This window comes from Delphinapterus leucas, chromosome 10 (assembly GCF_059928025.1).
Source record: "Delphinapterus leucas isolate spDelLeu-1000000601 "Yukka" chromosome 10, BTC_Dleu_Yukka2, whole genome shotgun sequence".
Lineage (NCBI taxonomy): Eukaryota > Metazoa > Chordata > Mammalia > Artiodactyla > Monodontidae > Delphinapterus > Delphinapterus leucas.
The window spans coordinates 2713448-2735521 of NC_143138.1; the positions used below are offsets into that span (position 1 = coordinate 2713448).

General features: G+C 44.2%; 1 protein-coding gene across 3 annotated transcripts; it reads right to left on the bottom strand.

Annotated features, from left to right (window-relative positions):
* Positions 1-331: 331 nt before the first annotated feature.
* On the bottom strand, positions 332-20907 carry ECI2 (enoyl-CoA delta isomerase 2). Of its 3 annotated transcripts, none has more exons than XM_022586563.2 (10): positions 20802-20907; positions 17592-17754; positions 15368-15466; positions 14972-15160; positions 12367-12436; positions 8942-9044; positions 8072-8192; positions 3517-3606; positions 1777-1920; positions 332-1137 (listed from the first exon to the last, which is right to left on the bottom strand). In XM_022586563.2, the coding sequence occupies exons 1-10, from the start codon at positions 20855-20857 to the stop codon at positions 982-984; spliced, it is 1191 nt and encodes a 396-aa protein (XP_022442271.1). In that variant the 5' UTR covers positions 20858-20907; the 3' UTR covers positions 332-981. The 3 variants fall into 3 exon arrangements, with proteins under 3 accessions (XP_022442271.1, XP_022442272.1, XP_022442274.1); XM_022586564.3 differs by lacking the exon at positions 20802-20907 and adding an exon at positions 17907-19116; XM_022586566.1 differs by lacking the exon at positions 20802-20907 and adding an exon at positions 17087-17182 and having other exon boundaries at positions 17592-17692.
* Between the last annotated feature and the right edge of the window lie 1167 nt (positions 20908-22074).

Genomic DNA, 22074 nt, shown 5'->3' on the forward strand with positions numbered 1-22074 from the left:
TTGGGCATTGTTTTTTGAGGACATGTGCTTATGGGCATTAAGCACTGGAAACAAATAGTAAGTGCTCAGTAAACATGAATGGGTTATTACTATTAATGTATTTCCTATAAGAGTGAACACTTTGGATTCGGATTACTGGAATAAAAAAATTAAGAATTAAGAGGTCTGGTGGGTTGGCTATCTGGATGCTGATGCTTGAAGGAGGTTAAAAAGGAAGGAGGACATTTAGAAGAGCAAAATCTTCCATGCCAATCCTACAGCCACTGGAATTAAACTCGTCAAGTGATTCATATGGCAGCCATCGAAACAGAGAGTCACAAGGACAGTTAAGGCAGCTTTCAGGTGTGCTTTTTATAAAGTACCACATTAAACGAGAATGAAGACTATACAATAAATGAGGAAATAATCACTGATACAGAACATCACTTTCCAATGAAACAATCCAATCCCTTCATCCCTTTTTATCAAATTATGGGGGGGGATGAAACTAAGATTCTAATTCATCCTCTAGTAATATTGCTCCCTCTGTTTGCTCCCCCTGCCAGAGGGCTGAAAAAGAACATGCGACCCACTGAAGATCTTGACTCGGTCATCCAGAGACTGTCGGTGTTTGGGCCGATCAAGTCAGTGAGCCTGTGTGGACGGCAAAGTGCAGTAGTGGTTTTCGAACACACGGTCTCAGCCTGCAGCACCGTGAATGCCTTTCAGAGCAGGACGCCGGGCACAATGTTTCAGTGTGCCTGGCAACAGCGATTCATAGCGAAAGACGTAAGACTCCCCACTACCAAAAACCTACGTAAATTCTCAAAGCTGGTTTCACATCGTTTGTTTTTCATCAGGGCTCTAGTGAAGTATAATTATCATAACTGGTATTTTAGCACTGAAAAAAGGCACAGAGAGGTTTACTTAGTTCAGGAATTGGAAAGCAGAAATAGTAGCACATCCCTTCCTTGGAAACGTTTAGCTTTGATGTGATGGCCATCACAGCTTTGCTTTTTTGGACAGGAAGCTCACGACGGCATTCATGCACTCATCTGACAGCCACCTCTCCCGCAGGATGTTGCTTTCTTCAGCATTAATTGCGTGCAACTTTTCTTTCTCCGTATTTCTGATGACCTGTTTTGAAATTCTCATGGCCTGAAAAAACAAAACCAACAGTGAGGTTAAGAGGCATTCTAAGAGGAGTGAGATTATTCTAGAATTCTGATGCTTGTTTCTCTGTCGTTCATTTGATCCTGTGACACCTTAAGAAATATGTGTAGATAAGACACTGTTCCTCAAACGTTCGTGTGTGCACACATCCTCCCAGCAGGTGTGGGGCAGGGCTTGTGATCACACATTTCTAAGAAGCTGTAGATAGAAACCAAAGCTTCTGGCTCCAGGACATTTTGAGCAGTGAGAACATGAGAAAATGAGTCACCAGCTATCACATATAAAAACGAAGGTGCTGTGTGGTCAGAATCTCCTCAAAGTTAACCTGTCTGGCTGCTCACCTGGATTCAAGGATGAAAGTGCTGGCAAAGGTTGCCTATCAACCTCCTCAAAGTGGTGCCCAGAGAGAACCGTCCCTCGGTCTCCACAGCAATGGAATGCCTATTTGATAAGTTTTGTAAAAATCAGTATTTCTAACATTATTATGCTTGCTTTTAATCTCAGATTTAGATGTGCTCAGAGCCAGCTGTCTTGTTTTTTAAACTGCTTATTCTCTTAAGGCAAACAGATGATTTCCATGGTTCTTACAAGCAAAACAAAACAAACAAGAAAACGAATACTAACATTTGGGGGGAGCTTTGAATATGCTTTCAGCCTGACCCAAACTTCTTTCTGAAAAGTGCTGTCGGGAAAAACTTCAGTAACAAGTCCTTGGGTACATGCTTCCCGGGCTGTTAACTTCTTCCCAAAAACGAGCATCTCTGTTGCCTGCAACAAAAAGCGGGATTGAGACGTTAACGCAGTGAAACAAGGCTCAGCTAACTTCAGAATGAACTGCTTTCAGTAGACACAGGGACATCTCCTTCTGGCCTCTGAGGCTGCCAGTATTTCTCATTAAGGGAGAAACTGATGGCGCCACAGGCAATGGTTTGCCAACTTTGTGCTGAGACCATTGGGCTTTCTGGACAGTTTGTAGAGGTTGCTGCTTCTGTGTTTGTCTACGATGTGGAGCAAAAAGAGCTGGGAGCCTGGGGCAGAAAGGCTGTGAGGCAGGTGTTGATTCTACGACACACAGCAGCAATGAGTTCCTGTTTTATACACTATAAACAATTATAAAACAAAAAGAAAAATCACCATCATAGGAAATGCCAACCAACATTTAGGCACACCAACTGTCAAAATTCCCTTCCCCGGGGAATTCCCTGGTGGTCCAGTGGGTAAGACTCCATGCTCCCAATGCAGGGGGTCTGGGTTTGATCCCTGGTTGGGGAACTAGATCCCGCGCGCCTCAATTAAGAGTCTGCATGCTGCAACTAAAATCCCACGTGCTGCAACTGAGACGCGGCGCAGCCAAAATAAATAAATAAATAAATATATATATATATATATATATATATATATATATATTTTTTTTTAAGTTCCTTTCCCTGGAAATTCACACAGTGGTCTGGCTCTGACAGTTTTCTTTACCTGCCCAGGTACTCCAATGAGCTCCACTTAACTGAAGGAAAGTGAGGGAGACTGATGTTCAGTTTCTAACAATACTGGGGGCACCAAGTGGATATCCTTTCCCACGTTTGCAATTTCTCTTCCAGAAAAGGAAAGACGGTTTCAGAGTCAAATGTTCTAAGCCTTAGGGTCGGGTCTGCCCAAATTTTCAAAGTTCAAAGCTGTATAAGAATTCAGGGCACGTGACTGAAGAAAGAGATTTAAAAAGGGAATTCCTTGGTGGCCTAATGGTTAGGATTTCAGGCTCTCACTGCCGTGGCCGGGGTCGTTCAATCCCCAGTCGGGGAACTGAGATCCTGCAAGCTGCATGGCATGTCCAGAAACAAAAGAAAAGAGATTTTAAAAATATACATTTTTTTCAATGAAAACCTAATAGCAACGAACAGAGGCTCAATTCCCACTCCCCCCCTTTCAGATCCCGAAGGATGTTTGCTAAGCCTCTCCCTACCCCCGGCTCTCGGTCTTGTCATGATCCCCTTGGGGTCCTGCCCATCAAGGGTGGGCACCTAGGTTTCCATAACTGCAGGGACAGACCTGAGCAGCCACTGGGCCCCCTGGAGCCTTGCTGCCCTGTGGGACAGTCTGGAGGAAAGGCTGTGGGGGCCGGGAACGGCGCTGGGAGCACGGGGCACCCAGCTGAGAGTCACCCCCAGTTTGGGGACAGAGCGTCTAAATTTCCCTGCGGACCAGACGCTTCCCACAGCCTGGTTCCTCTATGTTTAAAACTCTTGGAGTTGGGGAGCAAATAATTCGCTTCCGTCTGCTGCCTCTACTATAGAGGGAAAGAACAGAGTGTGGGGTTACTTTTGGAATGGAGATGACATTACCTTTCATTTTAAGGTTTCCAAAAATTACCTTGCTTGGGCCCATTATCTTCGGAAAAGTGTAAGAGGAGCATCCTTCTGGACTCTGGCCTAGGTGACTGAATGGAGTATGAAATGTTGCCTTTTTGAAAAGAGAGAAAAAAAAAAAGAAAATCATCTTTTCACATGTGATTTCAAAAAATTCACTATTTGTTTCTATCCTCCTTACAATACTTAACTGAAGAACTTTACAAAAAATTATGGTTATTGTATTATTATACAGGCAGACCTCCTTTTATCGTGCTTTGCTTTATTGTGCTTCGCAGATACCACATTTTTATTTTTTTTTTACAAATGGAAGGTTTGGGGCAACCCTAAGTCGAGCAAGTCTGCTGGTGCCATTTTCCCAACAGCGTTATTTTTAAATTAAAGCTGTTTTAAAATGTCTGATTGTTTTCTTAGACATAATGCTATTGCATGCTTAATAGGCTACAGTATAATGTAAACATAACATTTATATGTACTGGGAAACCAAAAAAGTCCCGTGACTCACTTTATTGTGATATCTGCTTTATTGCGGTGGTCTGGAACCAAACCCACAATCTCTCTGAGGTCTGCCTGTATACAAAATCCACTCTTAACGTATGCGGTTTGATGAGTTTTAAACAAATGTATACAGTTATGTAGCCACTACCATGACCAAGATATAGAATAGTTCTATCACCCCCCCCCACGCCAAAGTTTCCTCACGCCGCTTCTGCAGTCTGTCTCTCACCCTCAAGCAACCACTGATGTTTTGTTCCTACAGTTTTGCCTTTTCTAGAATGCATATAAACGGAATCATACGTTCTGTAGCCTCTTCTCCTTTTGTGGGCTTCTGTCCTTAGCAGCAGGCTCTTGAGTCACCACGTTGTTACTGCACATATTAAGGTCTGTTCCTTCTTATTTCTGGAAGTATTCCATTGTACGGATGTGCCATAATTCGCTTATCCATTCACCAGTTGGAGCCACTGTGGTATTTCCAGTATTCCGGATATTATGAATAAGGTTATGAGGAAGGTGTATTTTCAACTCTCTTGGTTAAGTGCCCAGGCATGCAATTGCTGGGCTGTGTGGTTCACGTGTGGTGTAACTTTCTGAGACGTTGCCAGACTATTTTCCGAGGTGCAGCAGGGAGTTCCAACCACTCCGCGTTCTCCCTAAACCTGTCGTTATCCTTAGTCTTTTCAATTTTACCCACTCTAGTAGGTGTGTTGTGGTGTCTCGGTGTGGTTTTTTTTTTTTTTTTTTTTTTGCGGTACGTGGGCCTCTCACTGTTGTGGCCTCTCCCGTTGCAGAGCACAGGCTCCGGACGCGCAGGCTCAGCGGCCATGGCTCACGGGCCCAGCCGCTCCGCGGCATGTGGGATCTTCCGGGACCGGGGCACGAACCCGTGTCCCCCGCATCGGCAGGCGGACTCTCAACCACTGTGCCACCAGGGAAGCCCTTGGTGTGGTTTTAATCTGCTGTTCCCTGATGACTAATGATGTTGAGCATCTTTTCGTGTGTTTATCAGCCATTTGCATACCTTCTTTGGTGAAGTAGCTTGCAATACTTTGCCCACTATTTTTAAGTTGGATTGGTTGTCTATTTTTAAAAAATTAATTAATTTATGGCTGCATTGGGTCTTCATTGCCGCACACGGGCTTTCTCTAGTTGCAGCGAGCAGAGGTTACTCTTCTTTGCAATGTGCGGGCTTCTCATTGCCGTGGCTTCCCTTGTTGTGGAGCATGGGCTCTAGGCACACGGGCTTCAGTAGTTGTGGCATGAGGGCTCAGTAGTTGTGGCTCGCGGGCTCTAGAGCGCAGGCTCAGTAGTTGTGGTACACAGGCTTAGTTGCTCCTCGGCATGTGGGATCTTCCTAGACCACGGCTCGAACCCGTGTCCCCTGCATCGGCAGGCAGATTCTTAACCCCTGCACCACCAGGGAAGTCCCTACAAGTCCTTTTCTTAATGGTGTCTTTCTCACGTGGTTTTTAAGAGCCATTTACACTTTCTTTTCTGTGAGCTATTTATTCCTCTCTGTCGTGTATTTTTATATTAATTTGTTGATCCATCACTTTATAGACACATTTTAAAAAATACATTAGAAAGGTTAGCCTCTATTGTGAGTTGAAAAATTACTTCTTCAATCTGCCATTTGTCTTGATTTTGCCCCAGAGGTTTTTTGATTGGTTTTAAATACCAGAAACTACTTTAATATTGGTTATTTAGACTACAGAGTCATTTGTAGTTTTTTTCTAGATGTCAGAAATAGTTTTGTGTGTTTCTTGATGAATGAAAAGTTCTTATGAAAGGAAATTAACTTATAATCAACAATTCCGTAAACAGCATATTTAGACTTCATTTCCCATAATCAGGTATGGCGGGGTTTTTTTAAATGAATATTGCTAGAAGATATAAACATATAATGTACAAAGCATACAAATCAAAATAATAAAAGTATAAAGTAAACAGTTATTAATGTCACCTGTGTTCTCCTTCCCCCCCTAAAAGAAAGTGTATTGGAGAAAATGTGCTGAGAAGTCACAGCCTAAAGAACATGACCAGAAAACTGAAAGAAGAAGCCGACCTTGGTAAGAGCCACAAACAGGTGCGTGGAAAGCTGATAATAAGCAGCATTTAATTCACTTATAAACATTATTATAAGCAATGGAGCAGTAGATGTAGTTAAGGGTTAGATGCTGGCGTCAGGCTGCCTGGTGACCCTGGAGCTTCTTAACTTCTCTGTGCCACAGTTTTCTCATCTGTAAAATGGGGTGAGAGCACCTGCCTCGCAGGGCAGTGAACATGGGCATTTACTGAACACATATAATTGCATCAGCAGAGTGCCTCCTAGATACTGAGCGCTCAAAGATCTATTACTGTTATGATTTCTGCCTTTTTATTAACTCAAAGAGGAAATGTACTGTTTGCTGACAGAGAAGCTAATAGGCAGAGGCACTACTTATTGCCCATAATAAAGAATAACTTGGTTATATGGGTTAAATGTTAACCCACATTTAATATGGTATCTATTCATGAAGCCAGGAATGAGAAACCCTGTAAAATGAATTCCTCTCCACAGCTTCTTTCTTCTGTGTCTTTGCCTGATTTTAAATTGAACCTTGGTTTAATTCAGTTGGGTGAACTCTTAGCAGTGGTCACTACTTGTCAAATATTTTACTTTGGGCCCAATCTTTTAGCATACATAATATATACGCATTTCCCTCTGATTTCAATTTTAATTCAAATTGTATCGTAAGATGGGAGTCCTAGAAATCTTTAAAAAGATGATGTACATGACAATCATTTGGAATCCAGTGGGAGAATCGTGACAAGATTCAAATATGATGATACTGGCCTCCAAGTACTGAAGAATGAGACCCCCAAGTTCAGGTCAGGAACTCCTGATCCCACCCTGCTCAAAGCAGGTCAATTAATTGGTCATTTATCACACAGAATGTGACCGAAGACTGTTAATTTCTGCCTTTGAGCAGAGACTTCCACCTACAAAGGTTAGGTAGCCTAGCGTCTAGACTTCCATTTGCTATTTTTATGGGAAAATTATTAGTAAAAATTAGATCCGACAATATGCCCAACCTCATTGAAAGGAATCCAGTAAAAGGTGAGCCACAGAGTTAAGGACCCTCATATACGGCCCCATCAGTGGAGAAAACACCTCCAAACAAAGCCAGGAATCTCTTCAGCGGTAAAAACCAAGTGTTCCCGGCAAGGCTGTAGGTACATTAGCAAATTGTACTGCCACAAAAGCAAAAGTCACTCCAAGAATCTGATAACCCTAAGAGGTGGTTATTAGTTCTACAGTAAACGTTCTAAGACAAACGTTCATCACATTTTTGTTTATAAGGATAAAAACTGGAAATATTCTAGGGTTCCAGTGTCAGGGACTGGTTAAATTAGATAAGTTAAATAACCCAAATGTTAGCACTGCTTATCTGAGTGGTGAGATAAGGAGTGACTTTTAAATTAACTCTTTTCTTTGTACTTCTCCATATTTTCCAAAATTTTATTTTCTACTATGACATATATTATGACTGTAGTAGGAAGAAAAATTAAAATCTATATAATTCAATGGTGAACACGACTTCTCTGAGCTTTGGTTTTCTTATCTGCAAAGGAGGGAGTGAAAGTAGAATAACGCCTGAAAGTTCTTCCTTATTCTGGATTTATAAATTCCACGATTCATTTACTTGGAAAAACTGATCAAATAACTCACTTGCATAACCTCCAAAGCAGCTATTTTTTGCCCCCTGCTAACAAGCTTTGAAGGTTCCTGACTGTTTTAGAGTAAAAATGAACAAGTGTTGTGTAACGGGATTAGAGCACAGAGCCAAAAGAGCTGGGGCAAAAATGTTCACAACAATATTCGTGTTTAGGAAAATTCAAGTTAATAGTAAAGAAAAAAAAAAGCGTCATATTAGACTAATTCTTTGGGAAAAATTTAAATTCGGTCCATTCTACCATAAACCATATGTAATCTGTTTACTACTAGCAACAATAAAGGAGAATTCAGAGGATCTCTTTTTAACTTGTATAACTTCATACATTTCTGGGAGCTGACTTACCCTGTCGGTCGCATACACGATATCAAATAGCCCGAGAATGGTGACGGAGATTCCTACAGCTGGTCCATTTACCACTGCAACCAGAGGCTTCGGAAAATCTATAAAACGGTCGACAAAATCCCTACAGACGTGGAAATATAAAAGCATGTTTAAATATGCCAAAGTAGCATCACTGAAGTATGCAGGCGAGACAGGGTGAGTCTGGAACGTGCTTTTCTGGCCAGGCTGGTGGATTTCCCATCGCCCAGCAGTGCCTCTCTGCCCTGCCACCTCCCCGGCCTCTCGCACCAGGTTCCTCCCATCTGAACGGCACTTGAGGGAAACTCGCAGAGTCCCACAGGTCAGCCTTGGTTCAAATCTTGTGTTCTAGGCATTCGGTCAGGGACGGAAGCCAGCTGTAGACTCAGAGGCGAGGGTGGCTGCCAGCACGTGCTGCAGTATCACAGCTCAGTGGGCACCAGAGACGCAGCGGGGACTAACGAGGCGGGAGGAGACGCCTTCACGCCCTCTGTGTCTTCCCAGACCATTTCAAGTCTCCTATGAGCAGCGATCATGGCAGTCACGCCTTCCTCTGGCCAGAGGAGAAGTTGCTAAACTCCTCTGCCTCAATATGGGAGAATTTAATTGGTAGCGGTAGTTGACTTGTATGCTTTCCAATCAAATGTGGTGTAGGGAGGCCAGGAGAACGGGTAACAGAAGTTACAGTGATGGAGCAAATGCCCCCTACTGATAGAAGCTTGGAGAAATATGCTTGCCTAAAGTCACAGCCGATTACACGGAACCTAAGAAGTATTTATTTTACTTTGGCGCAGCTGAAGACCCCACACCGATAAGGATAAGCCCCCCGGGATGAGACAAACGTGCTCTCACCTCAGTAAAACGGCCCCGCTTCTGGCTTTCTCCTCCACTCCACCAGGGGGAATATCCGTGAAGTTGGTCAGATCATTCCCACTACAATAATAGTCCCCATTGCCTGTAAACAAAATCCATGGATCCAGCACTCACTCACTCTGCAGTAGTCACTGGGCATCTTGTATGTGCCAGGCTCTGTACCAAGCTCTGGAAATACACTGGTGGACCAGCTGGGGTCCTGCCCTAATTGACAGGCCAGGGAGTCAGCTGGACCTTGATTTAAAGACACATGAATAACTGTAGGCAATGCAACTATGATGATGCAAACGGACACGAGGACAGGAGAGCAGGCAATGGGGCTCTGCTCTCGCCTGGGGGGTTCAGGGAGGGACTTTGCTAAGGCGGGAATGACTGGACTGAGATCTGAAGGACACGGGCAGGGGTAGATGGAAAGAGGGTGGGGGGAATACTCTCCAGCGGTGACAGCATGTGCAAAGGCTCTGGGGAGGGGGGGACCCAGCGTAGCATGGGCTGAGAGAAACAGATGCCTTTAATTTTCTTTTTTCAGTCCAGACAGATAAATTAGAAAACAGAATTTAGGAAATCTATATAACATGAATTAGAGAGGCAAGTCTAATTGATATAATTGTAACTCTATACCTTAAAAATCAAGAATGAACTTATAATTTTTAAACATTTTTTTTATTTAAAATATTTTTTCATTACTATTATTTTTTGGCTGCACCGTGTGGCATGTGGGATCTTAGTTCCCCGACCAGGGATCGAACCGGTGCCCCCTGCACTGGGGACACGGAATCTTAGCCACTGGACCACCAAGGAAGTCCCTGAACTTACTTTTTAAGTGTCCCTGGATGATATAAAATATTGGCCATTTTGTTGATTCTTAATCTTCAAGGCAGAGATTTCAATATATAGCTAATATACACGAAATTTTAATAGATTCTAAAAAAAGTAGAATTAGTAAAACCAATCATTTCTGATTATTATACAATAAACTAGGAATTGATAACAGAAATGGAAAACCAAAAAAAAAAAAAAAATCCTTTCTGGAAATTAAAGGACCTACTATTACAACGCTGAGATCAAACAGGAACTAGAAAACGAACGTGAAGGATATACAGAAAATCACCACAGGAAAAGTGCTATTTATCAAAACCTAACCTTTCGGTTTCCTCACCTGTAAGATACGAGTAATAATAGGGCCTAATCTCACGGGGTTATTGCAAGAAAGCTTAGAAAAGTGAAGAATCAAAACGCTATCAGATGAATTAAAATGCTTAGGCTAGTGTCAGCAAACAGGAAGTATGATAAAAACGTTAGCCGGTATTACCATTATTATGAAACCCAGCAACTTCACTTCTAAGAACATAGCCTTTGGATTTTGCGCATTCACTGCAAGACATGTGTCCAAGGATACCCTTGCAGCATGATTTTAATAGCAAAAGGCTAAGTACGGTCTACCCATTCAGCAATACAGGAATGATGAAATAAATTATGGAATCCCAAAACTTTCGTACTTTGTAGTCCTGCAGAGAAAAACTTAGATGTATACGTGCTGACAGAGAGCCATTTTCCGGGATATGCTGTTAGGAGAAGGTGGGTATAGCATGTATGTACTATATGCTTCCTTTTCTGTTTACAAGAGGTGGAGTACACACACATACACACGTAGGCAGTTTCTGGAAGGCTCAAGAAAAGCTGAGTTTTTCTAGGAAGCAAGACTGGGGTTCCAAGGAGAGTGAGATTTAGTTTTGCTATATGCCATTTCACAATCTCTGGATTTTCTAAAAAACCATGTGCCTGTATCATACTTTTAGTTAAAAAATTTTTTATGTATATGTATAGCTGATTGACTTCGTTATAGAACAGAAACTAACACACCATTGTAAAGCAATTATATTCCAATAAAGATGTTAAAAAAATTTTTTTTAATTAAAAAAACAGAAAACATTCTTCTCCTGTATCAAGCCAACGCCACCTCTAGACTGATTTTGTTGCCTCCGTTCTCCGAGGTGTATTTGTGAAATACAAGGGCCATGCTCAACTCTTCCCTTTCCTTCACCCCCCCTCATCAGCTGTTAGGTATCTCTCTTTCTCCTCATCTCCCTTTTTTACTGAAAGATCTCTGATATCTCTATATAATATTATATATTTTACAAATTTTAATGAAAATTAAAAGAAAATAAAATCACTCTGGGAATTCCCTGGTGGTCTAGTGGTTAGGACTCCGCACTTTCACTGCCAAGGGTGCAGGTTCAATCCCTAGTTGGGGAACTAAGATCCCGCAAGCTGCATGGCGTGGCCAAAAAAGAAAATAAATAAAATAAAATAAAATCAGTCCTGCTTCCACTGCGTCAACAAACGGTAACAGCTCCCGTCTCCCAAGTACCTGCTGTGAGCCCTGCCCTGCACTGTCTCGTGCCACCACCTCGACCATTCTGTGGGGTTAGGAAGACACTGTCTTCTCCATTCAGGAAGCAGAGGTCGCCCACAGGTAGTAAGGAATGAAGCCCGGATTTAAACACCAGTTGATCCGAGTCCTGACCCTCAGCTTGTACCACTACACGCAGTGCCCCTTCCAGGTTCAATGACTTCCATTCTCTGAGTTCTCATCAGCCCAGGCCCAGAAGCATCCATCATATTTTCCACTTATTATCACAGTGCTGATATAATTGCTAATGCTTTTTATTATATCTTAAACATTTGCTATACTGTCGGTTTTTAGAGTTGTAATTTTTAATACTTGTACAGTATGTAGTCTACTGGATGTTCTATAATGTGCTTTATTATTCTGTCACGCAGCATATTTACAGTGTTTTAACATTTTCACAATTATAAGTAATGCTGCAAAGATTATCTTTCTTGCATGAGACCTTTCCTTTTTCTTGGATAATTTCCCTAAAATAAATTCCCATAAGTGGGATCCCTGTATCAAAGTATATGAACATTTTACATACTGTCAAATGCCCTTTCCTTAGCTACGTACACTTTTTATAGCCATCACGCTGCTGTCAGCAAGGGAGTAGAGGCATTTATTCTACCATAACCTTGTCAAAATTGGGTATAACATGAAATTTTGCTAATTCAGGTAAGTATAAAGTGGTATCTCATCATTTTGATTTCTGTTTATTAATCTGGTTGCATTTTCCTTGTTTCTTTTATGCCTGTACTTTCTCATATAAATTATCTGTTCATTTTACTCACCCGATTATCTAATAGGTCTTAGTACTTTTCTTACCAATTGGTATCTGCTTTTTACGTGATAAAGATATCAATCCTGTGTCTATCGTATTTTTTATGTATTTAAGAATTAGAGTATCTTAGCACTAGGAAAGATATTAGAGCCTATTTACTCAATTTCCTACTTAGATGAAAATCCCCCCAAATAGAAATTTAACTAGAAATCTAAGAAAATGTCTCACCTGTTAAAACAGTTATGGCTGAATCATCCTTGCTTGCAGCCTCAAGTGCAAGCATGATGTCGTGATACATCTGTGTGAAAGGGGGAAGACGAGGAAAAGAAAAAAACTCTGAAAATGGTAACCATCACCCAGGGTCTTCACTAAACATCAGTCTGCAAAGCCCACCCTCTGCAAAGTGCCAAACACTTACGCTGGCTGTATTTATAGAGCCAGAACGAAAGACTGAAAGGACTTCCATTCCTTCTATGATTACGTGGTGCGTATTCTGTACCAAGTGCTATGTAGAAGATGCTGGGGAACATATCCACGTTTTTCCCCCAAAATGAACAAGTTAGACACAGTCCTTGAGCTTTTGGAATTAATAGACGGGGAGGGACAGCTCTAAAATGGGTGGAAAGTACAAAGCAGCAGAAAGCTCAGAGGAGCTGCCGGTCCTTTTCTAGGGTGGGTAGGACGGGGCGGGGAGCAGAGAAAGATTTCCAGGAAGCAGTTTTTTATTTGGGACGTCAAGACAGCATGAGTGTGGCAGGCAGCCTGGGAGTGTTATGGAGGGTGAGAGGCTGGACTCCGTCAAGAACAGTGGGCCCAATATTTCAAATCAGCAACGTCTCTGAAAATCTTGGACGTGTAGCTCTCATAGCTTTCAAGGCATTTAAAACAGGTGCAGTTTCTACCTTAGATGAGGGAGAGAATGGTGAAGAGCGCTGACGTTTACAGATACACATCCTTTACTGAAAAAACAGACGCATGGACTTTACATAACGTATGAATGGAGGTGAAATCATTTCTACTGAGGGAGGGAATGAGGAAGTAGTTCCACCATGACTACCGGGATGATGATGAAGCATGACAGGGTATCTGGGAAGAGCCAGGCTTAAGGGATGGAGAGATCGTGGCTTCAACTTAGATCTTCCTGGTTATTAGTCATGTGAGTTGGAGCAAATAAGTACTTAACCTAATTATTTTATTGTTAGGTAGCATTAGTGGTCGGCTCCTTGTGGGAATTAAACCTCTGTGTGGAAAGTATCGACACACACGCGCCACTCTGTAAAGAGTAGTTATTACTATTACTATCATGGATATATAAAAATGAGTCAGTGGGCTTCCGTGGTGGCGCAGTGGTTGAGAGTCCGCCTGCCGATGCAGGGGACGCGGGTTCGTGCCCCGGTCCGGGAAGATCCCACATGCCGCGGAGCGGCTGGGCCCGTGAGCCATGGCCGCTGAGCCTGCGCGTCCGGAGCCTGTGCTCCGCAACGGGAGAGGCCACAACAGTGAGAGGCCCGCGTACCGCAAAAAAAAAAAAAAAAGAGTCAGGAGAAAAGGAAAATGTTTTGAGACTCGAGTGCTTTGTTAACTGCATAGTGCATATCCAACTTCATGGGATCCTTATTTAAGACTATTTTAAGGTAGTGTGCTTTTTCTACTACAATAGAGGTGATACGTCCAATGAAAAGGGGTTACAGCCCTTTTGAATTTTACTCCCAGTTCAGCACCAAGTATCCAATTAATTCTCTACTTTTTTTGTCAAGGGGAAAGGGCTGAAGTGGCTATTTTTTCCTTAAACTTCGGTTTATTTTTTTTTTTAAATGATACATATGTTTGTTTCAGGTGTATAACATAATGATTTAATATTTGTATACATTGTAAAATGACTGCAATAAGCCAATGTCCATCACCACAAATTGTTACAATGTTTTTTCTTTGTGATAAGAAATTTTAAGATTTATTGTCTTAGCAACTTTTAGACACGGAAAACAGTATCATAGTCACTGTGCTGTGCAGTATATCCCTGTGACATTTTCATCTTATAACTGGAAGTTTGTACATTTTGACCCCCTTCACCCCACACCTCTGACAACCACCAATCTGCTGTTCTCTGTATTTGTAAGTGAGATCATACGGTATTTGCCTTTCTCTAAGCTATTTCGCTTAGCATAATGCCCTCAAGGCCATCCACGTTGTCACAAATGGCAAGATTTCACAATTTTTTATGGCTGAACAGTATTCCGCTGTGTATATGTACCATGTTTTCTTTGTCCATCATCCATTGATGGATGCTTAGGTTGTGGAAGGGGTTATTTCTATTATTGTTCTAGTTCAATGACCGATTCAAAGACTAACAGTGCCCTTGTGAAGCAGCTCATTTCAAGCAGAGCTGGGTTATGATCTATTTAAGTTCTTCTCTCCTTTTTCCCTCTACTTGTACAAAATAAAGCTCCATGCAAGTAGATTAGTACCCACTCTCAAGTCTAAGTGACATGAAGATATGTCCAGGGAGCGTCTACGCCAACCTTAGAGAAGCCCTCCGCATCCTCTCTTACTGTGACATGTGTTTCATTTATATTCACATCATTTATCTGTGTTTCCGTCATCAGAAAAGTTGCAGTGCCTTCTGGGCATGCAGAACCTACCCGAAGCTCACGAATTCTAAATAACGAATGTCCCACTCTGCTGTATGAAGTAGCCGCAATCATTAATCTTCTGTACAAATCAAACATGAGCTCTCACAGAAACAGGAAGGATGCTGACACACTATAGTTTTTGAGTGAAACAGACAGAGGAAGAAAAGAAAAGCAAGACGGACTCTTAGGGCAGGTCGTGTTACCTGAGTGGTGAGTGCATTTTTTTTGTCGGGCCGGTTCAATGTGATGGTTGTGATGCCATCTTGGGAGGTCACCACCAGGGCGTCACTTCCTGGTTGCTTCCTGTCTGCTGCAGGTGTCACCTGGATGGAGGACTCAGATGAAGCACTCAAACTGGACACCAAGTCCACGTAGTTATGCCTGGCGGTTTCCTGAAGAGAGATGACAATTTCAGCCCACGGTCAGTGAACAAGCATTCTGAGAAACTTCCTGGCAATGAAGAAAGAACAGAGATTCTGGTTCGGTAGAGGGGTCTCAAGATCTAGAAGGCTCATCTGTAAAGGCTTAATAATCAGAAGCAACCCCTTCCTTTAGGAGCACAGCAAATGGAATAAAAGCAGAATGATAAGTAAATGTACCTTGGGCAGACTGCCAAGAGCATTCCAAGCATCCCACTTGGCCTTATTGATAAAGTCAAGCACACCTGGTTTGGGCACATTACAAGGTCCTTCAGTGGCCTGTGAAAAGGAGAGGGGCAATTATTGGTCAAACGCCCATGCAAACTGGAGCCTTAAATAGTTAAGACCCATAAGATGCACGCTAGCGTGAACGCACCTTTCCCTCCCAAGGTACATAAATTTATTTGAATTTTCTTCTCCCTTTGATGCTGTTGCTAAAAATGCACAAGCAAGAGAAAAAAGACTGGAGGGACAAAATATGCCATTGGCTATCCGTCCCTAAAATAAGTTATAACTGCCTGTGCATGAAAATAACACAAGATTAGGGTTTGGGGAAAGTATTGAATACTTTTTAAAAAATCATCATCGTTCATTAGTTTTAGCGATGGTCACATTCTTCATACATGATCAAAATCTTCAAGCAAACAATCTTCAAAGGTAACTCGCCCACAAACATTTTGAACACACAGTGTATTCTGAAAGCCCATTCAAAAGAAACACCCTCCCCAACCCAGTTCCATGGCAGATATCTGATAACTGAGCAACACAGCTGCAGCTGCGTACGAGGGGGCAGGGGTGGGGTCATCAGAGCCGCTGGCCCTTAGGACACTTAACTGAAGGACACGCAAGCAGAAACCAAAAAGCAACTAAAGTTTACTTGTTTGAGGGGAGGCGCACTGAGTGTTTTGAGATGAAAAAAATACGCACTCAGTTATTTTCAGAGATGGCGATTTAAAACTCCATTTAATAACCATGCTTTTCAACTTTGTAATATAACTAGCTGAAAGAGGAAAGAAGAAAGAGGCTTTGAAAAACAAGGGCAGCAAAGGAGGCTAAGACTCTCCAAAGAAAGAGAGATAAGACTCACCTCGCAAGAGTTAGCCATCTGAGAAATTAGAGGCAACGCAGGCCGTAAGACTGCCCCCCTCCACTTCTGACACCAAGTGCGAGATTGGGGGGCTCCCGAAACCACCCTCGGGTTCAATAATCTGCTAGAATGACTCACAGAATGTACTGAAAGCTGCTGTACTCTTGGTTACTGGTTATTAGGGGGAAAGGATACGGATTAAGGTCAGCAAGGGAGGATGCAGAGGGTGGAATCTGGGGAAGGTGTGTGTGTGACACCCCAGGCCGCCGCCAACCGGCCACTGCGGAGTCAGGACAGCGTACTCTTCCAGTCCCAGACTAATGAGTGACAACACACAGAGTACTGCCCACGAGCGAAGCTCATTCAAGCCTCAGTGTTCAGAGTTTTCACTGGGGCTCCACCACCTCGGCATGATTAAAGTGTAATCGCAGCCCCTACTCTAAATAGCACTGTTAGGCTCTACAGGCAAACAAAGACACTTCTATCGCGCTTGGCATTTCAAGGGCTTAGAAATTACCTCCCAGAAGCCAAGGGCGAAGGTCAGACCTCTTTGGGGGCAAAGTTAAGTTCTTTACTATACACACCAGTATGAAAGTAAGAGAGGCTCATATGCGTCACAGGAAGAGAAAAATAGAAAACACACAGGAACCCAGAGGGGCTGGCTTCCCAGGACATTTTTCAGACATTGTAACTTAAAAACTTGAGTCTTAAAATTTTGTAATAAAAAATTTCAAACATATACAAAAGTAGAATACTGTCATGAACTCCCAATCTTCGTCACCCAAACTCAGTAATGCTCATTTTTGCCATACTTGCTTCATCCACCCTTTTCTTTCCTTTTTCGCTTCATTATTTGAGAGAATGCCAAACACCATACTATTTTACCCCTAGGTACTCAGTATGCATTCCTAAAAAAAAACAAAAACAAAAACAAAACATTTTCTTATACAACCATGATGCCATTAAGAATAATTCCTAGGTAACACCTAATACTCAGTTTCTAATCAAATTTCCCCAATTGTCTCAAGAGCACTTCTTCAGCTGATTTATTTTAATTAGTGGCCAAATAAGATCTACACCTTTGGTTGTTATATCTTTTAAGTCTCTTTTACTCTGGAGTGGTCCTGAGGAGTTACTTTTTGCCTTAATAATATTTTGAAGTCTAATATAATAAACTCTCACGTATACACTCTTGGTAGGAAAGGCAGCAACACAATCCCTAAAAGCATTAAGGCTGCATTTTAGTACAACACACAGCACGTCTGTCTGAGGACCTATCCGCTCAAAATGCCTTTATATCGCACCTTAGGCATTTACCTGCTTGTACAGTGCATACAGTTTTAGCTTCACTTCATTTCCTGGATCCTTCTTCAAGAGTTTCACCTGATTCGTGGCATTTTCAAAGTCCTCCTGGCTGGCTCTCATTGCTGGGCCACACAAGTGCAGCTGAAGTGCCGGGAAACGAGTGACCTGCAGAGGACTGCAAACAGGCAGGCTGACTGCTAATCGTTCCCAGCCCTTACACGCCAAAATGCTACGTTTCTCCAGAAATAGTTTCCCTATACTTCCCCAGCCACCTGGCTGTGAATGGTTAGTGGTTTCCAAAACTGTCCCGAGATAAGAAATCAGTACCGAAGCTAACGGCAGTCATGTAGCCTTCAAATCAGAGAGAAAGCAGCCAGAAGCCGGGGAGCCGTGGAATTGTGCCACGGGCAGGAAGTCAGTAGAGGCCTGTGGGATGGAGGAGACCCGGAGTGCTGCGCGGGGTGTGAAGATTGCAGAGCCACTTGCGTACAACTGAAGTGAAAGCAAAAACCCAAAAAGTTGTTTTTAGAAGTGAAGGGGTTTTGATATAAGAATGATGTGAGCTGTGTCAGGTTGACATCTCATCTTCCTGGCTGGTAGCCGCTCGGAGCTCAGCGTCTGAGGGGTCCTGCAGGGGATGTACTGATAAAAGCAGATGAAGTGACTATATGCAGAGGGGTCACTGAGACTATAAATCCCCAGAGTTTGTGAGGACCGTCCGAGAGTGTCAGTCTGGGCAAGGCTCCCCTCTGCTGATCCAAACAGCTCTCCAAGACCTTGGGGCACTAGCTCCTGCCATGGTAAAGGGGACTCTTCGATCAGCAGTGGTGAAAGCCATGTAGCGGCCACCGAAGAATCAGCCTGCCTGGCCACACCAGCAACCTGCTCCAGCATCAAGGGACTTTTACTTGTGGGCTGGCAGCTGGACATCAGCTCTTGGATGGCAAAGTCAAAACTCTTTACTGCCTTATGAAGAGGCATTATCCTGTATGCTACTGGCTTGTGAAATTATTACTATTCCCACAGTGAACCTGGGTTAAATAAAACAGTGGCAAAGACAATCTCAGTCTCTGAGTTTAATATGCCTGCCCCACCCCCAGACAAAATAAAGATACTGAGACCAAGGGGGTAAAGTACAAAGAATTCAGTCATTTGGGCCCCAAGGTCCAGAAACAGCCTCTGCAGTTGAAACTGAGCCCCCCTAAAACCGAGTTTCCTTACCGAGTTTGTGAGTCATCCCTCTGTCCAAAACTTTATTCCCTTTCTTGTCTCCTCTGACCTCAATCCTGGGCTAACTGAGCACTAATCAACCAGAGTCAGATGAATAAAATTGCTGCTGTCAATAACATTGTTTTTGTACTAAAACTGCTATTATAGACATCATTGTTAACGTGCAGACTCAGGTTGTTTCTGCAGAGCCGGACGAACTCACAGACCCCTGTGCCATGGACCACCTGGCCAGAGAGTTATAAACCAGAGACACGCAATGATTAATAAATGTCACAAGAGGATAATTAATTTCAGCTTCTTTGTTCTTCCCCTCAAAAAAAAAAAAAAAAGCCTGTAACACAAAGATCAATTTGGAGTGGACCTGAGGCTTGTCCTCCCACTGCCTTGCTTAGTGCCCTGCAATAAATCCTTACTTTGCTGCAAACTCCTGCTGTCAGAATTTGGTTTTCTGCCCCTCAGGCACATAAGCCCTTTGCTCAGTCACATAGTCACTGATCAACAAAGTATAAACTTTTATCAGGTCAATTCCTTACTCTGCTCAGCAAACATGTGTGTCCCAGCACACACACAGGTGAAAGGAGGGGAAAATGAAGATGTAAGAAATGTTCAGAGGAGGGCTTCCCTGGTGGCGCAGTGGTTGAGAGTCCCCCTGCTGATGCAGGGGACACGGGTTCATGCCCCGGTCCGGGAAGATCCCACATGCCGCGGAGCGGCTGGGCCCGTGAGCCATGGCCGCTGAGCCTGTGCATCCGGAGCCTGTGCTCCGCAACGGGAGAGGCCACAGCAGTGAGGGGCCCGCGTACCGCAAAAAAAAAAAAAAAAAAAAAAAAAAAGAAATGTTCAGAGCAGAGATGAGCAGTTGCTGGCATTCCAGATAGAGAGCACTTCTTTCTTAGGGAGGTGAAAGACCTACCTGGGGGAAATCTACCTGCCTTGGATGCTAGGCTGTGAAGCCTGCTGAGCAGACATACTCACCCCTAACCCAGAGATGTCTAATGAGCCAGGTGCAGAGCAGAGACAGCAAGTGCTACCAGGTAACTAGCTTTTTAAGCACACACAGTAAGCAGAGGGGAGGGGAAAGCATCAATGCACAGCAGTGAGGTCACAAACAAACAACACTGTTGTTTCACAACAAATGACCCTGAGTAATAAAGTTAAAAGCATCAAAGATGATTAAAATAATAGTTACAAATAAAGCCCAAACCTAACAAATGTATCACCTCCTCTGCAATAATGTAACTTTCAAAGAGTAGGTTCAAACCTTGAATTAGCCTCATTCAGTAAAATTAGCCTTCTATGAGTTTTACATTAAATAATTGAATCCGTTTTTTTTTTTTTCAAATAGGGAAAAAACTGCATCTTACATGAATTTGGCACCTGGCAAGTTACAAGCAGAAAATGAAAGGAAAACTTAAAATGTATATAAAGGGCGAAATGTGCAAGTTCTCACAAAATATGGTGCAAACTTATTTATTTTAAAATAGAGTTTTTAAAAAATTACAAAACACGACCGCTTAATATATAAAATCGGAAAAATCATAACTCCACCCCCGAAGGCAACCGGCACGTTCCAAGGTTTTCCCCTTGCCGGTGTACAGCCCGGTTCTGGTTTCCACGTGGCCCGGCTGTGCATCCCGCCACCATCACTAGGCAGGACGTTCTCCACGAAGCAGACGGGTCACCCCCACCTGATCTGGGGGCACGCTCCCACGGCGGGCACGAGCCCGCACGGCCGCTCACGCGACCCCCCCAACTCAGCAAAGCATCTCGGAGCCCGGCGGCGGGGGCGGGCGGGGACGCGCGCGACGAGACCCAGCTCGGCCGTCCTGACCCTGCGGCCCAGAGGAGGGCGAGCAGGAGAGGGACACCTGACGTCACGCTCTGCTGGAAGCCCGCAAACCCTGCTGCTACCGAGATGCGATAACAGACAGCGCGCCCCCCGCAAGCACGGCGGCGTCCGAGGGCGACCTTGGGCCCGGGCTCGGCACTTACCTGCTGAGAGCGCCCGAGCACCACAGCCGCGCCAGCCTTCCGGCCACTCCAGCCATGGCTGCTCCAGGGCGTGGGCGGGACTGAGGGCGGGGTGTGGGGGTGGGGACTGACTCCCGGACGGGGCCGGGACACCATAGGTCTGAGCGGGGCCGGGGCGGGGCGGGGCCTGAACGCGATAGGTTGGAGCGGGGCCAGGGGCGGGGCCGGAGCCCGGGGAGGGCGGGCTGGGGCGGGGCCTGAAGGCGACAGGTAGCGGCGGGGCCGGGGGCGGGGCCCGAGCGGGGGGAGGGGCCGGGAGTGATAGGTTGGGTCGGGTCAGCGGCCGGGGCGGGGCCGGGGCGGGGCCGGGGGCGGGAGGCGTGTGGCTCTGCCCTAGGGCCCTGCGGGGTTGGCGGGAGCACCGGCTGACCCGGCTTTAGAGGCCGGAGGCGGGGAGGCAGCCGAGGGCGTGTGAAAGGCACGTGTTCGCTCCGCAAGGTGAACTACTCGAAGACCCGGTAGAGTGGGGGCGTCAGACGTTCTCTGTCGAACAGTTTAAATCCAGCATTTCACGTCAGTCACCGTCTCAGGGTGTTTTTGAGTTCTGCCAAAGCATTTAACAAACTTTTTATGGGGAAGAAACCCTGAGAGTTGGAGGGGCCTTTGTCGCCTCGTCCAGGTCCCGTAGGAAAAAATTCCAATTTTTAGATGAAGGGAGTTGACACCTGCGGACCAGCTAGAGTGAGCCAGGCTCGTTGTTATCCTCTGAGCAGCCCTGCAGGGAATATGCTGTCGCCCTCTTTTGCTAATGTGTAACATGAGGGCCGCGAAGATTAATTAGGTGACTTCCCCGAGGACCTGAGACTTGCAAGTGGTCAAAGTCCCAAGCAATTTTATTATTTGTGCTTCATCATAGGTGGGGGGCAAGACTGAAGGCCGTGTAGAACAGTTTGGACTTATTCTGAACCCTTTCTCCAGATGTTACAAGGTGATGGTTGGTAGGCTGAGCTGAGCCTCTCAAAGACCTGAGACCCTCTCTCAGGCTGACTTAAGTAACCCTCGGAGGTAATGGAAATGCCTGAGAAGAGATTGAGATACTGGAAGACTCACTGGGCTCCGGAAGGTGAAACACCGCTCACAGAAATATTAATTAAAAAAAAATTCCTTACTGGTAAGCATATTTGGATGGTGAGACTTTTCGTAAGACAAGTGAAGTCTTCTCAGGCTTATGCCTACTATATTTTACACAGAAAAGTGGGGTATGGGAAATTTGCTGTTTTTGTCAAAGTATCAT